This window comes from Corvus hawaiiensis, chromosome 14 (assembly GCF_020740725.1).
Source record: "Corvus hawaiiensis isolate bCorHaw1 chromosome 14, bCorHaw1.pri.cur, whole genome shotgun sequence".
Taxonomy (NCBI): Eukaryota; Metazoa; Chordata; class Aves; order Passeriformes; family Corvidae; genus Corvus; species Corvus hawaiiensis.
This window is the reverse complement of record NC_063226.1, coordinates 18,876,671-18,880,517: the sequence shown is the minus strand read 5'-3', so window position 1 is coordinate 18,880,517 and position 3,847 is coordinate 18,876,671. Positions and strand designations below refer to the sequence as shown.

General features: G+C 51.3%; 1 protein-coding gene across 1 annotated transcript; it reads right to left on the bottom strand.

Annotated features, from left to right (window-relative positions):
* Positions 1–845: 845 nt before the first annotated feature.
* LOC125333403 (nuclear cap-binding protein subunit 2) lies at positions 846–3,697 on the bottom strand. Its single transcript, XM_048319272.1, has 4 exons — positions 3,524–3,697; positions 3,185–3,366; positions 2,264–2,402; positions 846–1,606 (listed from the first exon to the last, which is right to left on the bottom strand). Exons 1-4 carry the CDS (start codon positions 3,608–3,610, stop codon positions 1,508–1,510), a joined length of 507 nt encoding a protein of 168 aa, XP_048175229.1. The 5' UTR covers positions 3,611–3,697; the 3' UTR covers positions 846–1,507.
* Positions 3,698–3,847: the final 150 nt, after the last annotated feature.

The window sequence follows — 3,847 nt, the reverse complement described above, 5'->3', positions numbered from 1 at the left end:
CATAATATGCCAACAGTGTTAATTAGCAGTATTAAACAGCTCACGTAAGAGTGAGCAGGAACAATAAAGCCACCCACACCAGGTGGGAGTGGGAAATGAGACCCTCTCCACAAGGCAGCTCCCCCAGCAGAGCAAGGCCAGCAGTGCCAGGGCAAAGCACAGAGCCATGGTTTGTACCAGCATGTTCCCAAAGCCCAGCAAAGAGCAAAGCAATGCAGCCAACAAACTTGGACCTGACAGGAGCTGCCTGCTTAGTAACTACTATGGCTAAAGCACACAGAACTGCCACTGTCTCACACCCCACGCCGGGCACCGAACAGGACTGTGGTGGGCTGACCCTGCCTGGACACAGGTACCCACCAAGCTGCTCTCTCACTCCCCTCCTCAGTGGGAGGGGCCAGGCAGAAAGGAAGATGGGAACGGAATGTGTGGGCCAAGATAAAGACAGTTTAATAAAGCAAAAGCAAGGCTGCATGCGGAAGCAAAGGAAAACTAAATATTTATTCTCTACTTCCGACCACCAGGAGATGCCTGGCCATCTCCTGGGAAGCAGGACTTCAGTACACGGAGCAGCTGCTCCAGAAGATAGATGTTGTAATAAGGAATGCCCCCCATCTCCTTTCTCTTAGCTATTTTTGCTGAGCAGATGCCATATGGTCTGGAATATCCCAAGATCTTGTCCCCGCCCCAGCCTGCTGGTGAGGTGGGAACGTTAGAGACAGCCGTGAAGATGTGGGAACATTGTTCAGCAATAGCCAAAACACTGGTGTGTTATCAACACCTTCCTAGCTACCAATACAAAACACAGCTCTATGAGGGCTGCTAGGGATAAAATTACTTTCATCTCAGCCAGACCCAACACAACTGTTTATTTAAAAAATTAACAGAAACTTTTAAGAAAATCACACCGAACAGCGAGGATCTGAAAAGCCAGGCAGCACTGGGGGCATCATAAAGAGAAATGCTCTGCAGGCCCTGACTAACCCAAGGGCTAGATGTGCAGACAAGCACCTCCAAGTGGATAGTAAGACCTTATCCACTTCTCTCATTCAAACAGTGATACCGTTTATTAAGCAGGTGAGGTTAGAAATCTCTTGTGCATCCCCACTAGGTGCCCAGGCACCTGGAGGGCTCCAGTGGTGGTAAGCTTTTAAAAAAAGTTCCATTTGAAAGCAACCACGGCTGCAGTTGCAGCTTGGAGGAAGCCACCTGCTTAAGTGCAACAAGAAGAGTGTGTCATAGCATAAGGTGTGTGTGACATGCTGCATTTCCTCTTGCCCAGAATCCTACAGAGCTGTCCATTTTTTTTCCCTTGTTGCCCTGTATCAGCACAGAACATCCTCTCTAGCTCAGAAAGAAGGGAGAATGAACACATGTATATCCACAGTCTAAGGAGGGTCACCTTCTGCTGGAACTTGGATCTCACTCCATACTCCGATCCCAAATGCGAGAACAGGGCTAGCTCTGGAAGGACAGAGCCCTCTACGAGCTAGGACCCATGAGGCAATTAATAGATTGCAGGCTGGTGATTTGCCTTCTGCATCTGAATGATCTTGCCAAAGCCACCTCTTCCCACATCGTAGTCTGTCCGGTATTCATCTCGCACCTGGGGCACAACAACAACACACGTATTAGTAGCACGCACTGCCTGTCTCCTCCTAGACTTCAGAGCCATCATCTCCTCCTTGTTCAGTTGGTGGGGAACTCAAGTTCAGATTAGATGCACTTCAACTTGTTTGAGATCTCTTCAGTTAATCCACCAAAAAGGTGGTAATGGTGGTGAAAATGACAAATAAGGATATATCTGATGGTTGAAATTTTTTCAGGTAATAAGCAAAGAAGACCCCAAAATATTTTCATTTAGCTTTTCAGTCCATCTTTCTGAATTGCCAGGCTTGGCCTCCAGAACATTTTATCCCATCCAAACATCATCTTTGCCCTTGGGGAAACTGCTGTGTTATGAGTTGGCCTGGCAGCTACACTGCTTCCTTCTACTCAAATTCTGGATCATTTCAAGGGTACTAGCTTGGATTAGAGAACATTCTGCTTGTATTGCAGGAAGTTTGGAGTCCTAGACAGAAATGGCTTTAAGTTCTATTTCCATCTTTTAACACCAGGTATCAATTACCGATACAACCTGGGAGTGACTAAACTTCATTATCGGGTCTTTACAGCCTGCACATTGTTCTCCATGAGACAAAACCAGCAAATAGCAGAGAGTCTTACAGGATCAAATTCAGGGATGAACTGGCATTGCCTTTACCTGTCCTCCAGTCTTTCCTCTCCCATACTGTCGCCCCTCCTTAAACCCTGCATCCCAGTCCGTGCGGATGATGCGGTCGTCCAGGCGCGTGCCGTTGATAAACCGCATGGCGTGCTCAGCATCTGCTCTCGTGTAGTACCTGAGGCACTCTGTAAGGACAACTAAGCGTGCTGTTTAGTTGGGTACAGGGGAAAAAAAAAGGGGAACTATTGTATTTGGGAAGCAGAACTCCCCCCCTGCCTTCCAGCCTTTTCTACTCTTCCCGTTCTTCCCTATGGGATCAAAAACTGCACTCGTGTAAATCCAAGCTAAAACCAGCTAATGATCAGAAAGGATTCTGTACTTTAATGTTAGTACCTGCACAGACAAGACAATGGAACAAAGACATTAAAACCTTGCTAAGGGCAAGAAATCAGTAATATGCCTTTCTGTACTATGTAAAACTTGACTGAAATAGAACAAAAGGAGCAGGCTTCACAGGAGAGCTTTGCACAGACAGCTCCTGGCACAACCTGTATGAGCGTGTATCCTCTGCTTAAAAATGCCCCCATGGCTTATGCTGCTACTTCCTTCAGGTGTGCAGTTGATGTGAGAAAGTAAACATGTGCTCTGGACATGGAAGACATCAGGCTGATGACTGTAACAGTTCTCATTTTGGCCCTAAAATCATTAAAGAAATTAATGAATTAAAGCTCTCTGCCATGTCCAGAAAGTACAGCTCTGGTGGCACTTGTCACATATGGCACCACTGTACAATCAGTCTCAGGATGTGGAGAAGAAGGTGCAAGGGTGGACGGGATGTACCTGGTAGGAAGCACTTGGCTATCACCTTTCCAGCAGCAGTACAGACACACTTGCTGTGCAGAAGAACTAAAGGTGCCAACCACACGCGCGCTGACAGAAGGGAACCAGAAAGGATACTCTACAAAGCAGAAGCCACAGGGGGTTTTCTTGATCTTGTCCAGACCCATGACAATCCTCTTGACATCTCCGCACTTGGAGAAGAGCTCCTGGATCTGCTCCTCGGTGGTGTAGAAGGACAGATTCCCGACATACAGCGTGGAGGAAATCTTCAGGGATTTCTCCTGCAGCTGCCTGCTACCCTGCGAGCACAGAGGCGCAAGCCCCGGAGTCAGCGCTTTCTCCGTCCCGCTCCCACCGCTCCGTGCCCTCCCGCTGCCCGGCTCCTCGCACGGCCTTGCCCCGGCCTCAGCCCTCCCCGCCCCGGCCGGGCCTCGCCACCCGCCGCGCGGGGCGCACCCGGAAGTGCTGGTCCCGGTACTGGCTGATCTCGCAGTACGAGTCGCTGTTGAGCCCGCTCAGCGTGGTGTGCAGCAGCCCCGACATCGCGCCCGCCCGGGCCCCGCTCCCGGGCCCCGCTGCCGGGATCCTTCCAGAAGCGCCGCGCACCGGACGCGGCGAGCGGCGCCTGAGGAACGCCGCTCCGCCGCGCCGCGCGATTGGCCGAGCCGGCTGTCACTCGGGGCGGGGGGCGGGGCGGGGCCGCCGGGCAGCCAATCGGCGGCGCGGGAGCCCGCCGGGAGCGCCGGGTCGGGGCAGGGTGCGCGGCGCGCACGCGCAGTG

Bases quoted from the DNA above. Each gene is read 5' to 3' on its own strand.
- LOC125333403 (XM_048319272.1), bottom strand. From the start codon at position 3,610: ATGTCGGGGCTGCTGCACACCACGCTGAGCGGGCTCAACAGCGACTCG. The intron at 2,403-3,184 runs GTATCCTTTCTG...AGAGTGCCTCAG, and splicing joins TGTGGCTTCTGCTTTGTAGA to GTACTACACGAGAGCAGATG. The intron at 1,607-2,263 runs GTAAAGGCAATG...GTTGTGCCCCAG, and splicing joins GAGGAAAGACTGGAGGACAG to GTGCGAGATGAATACCGGAC.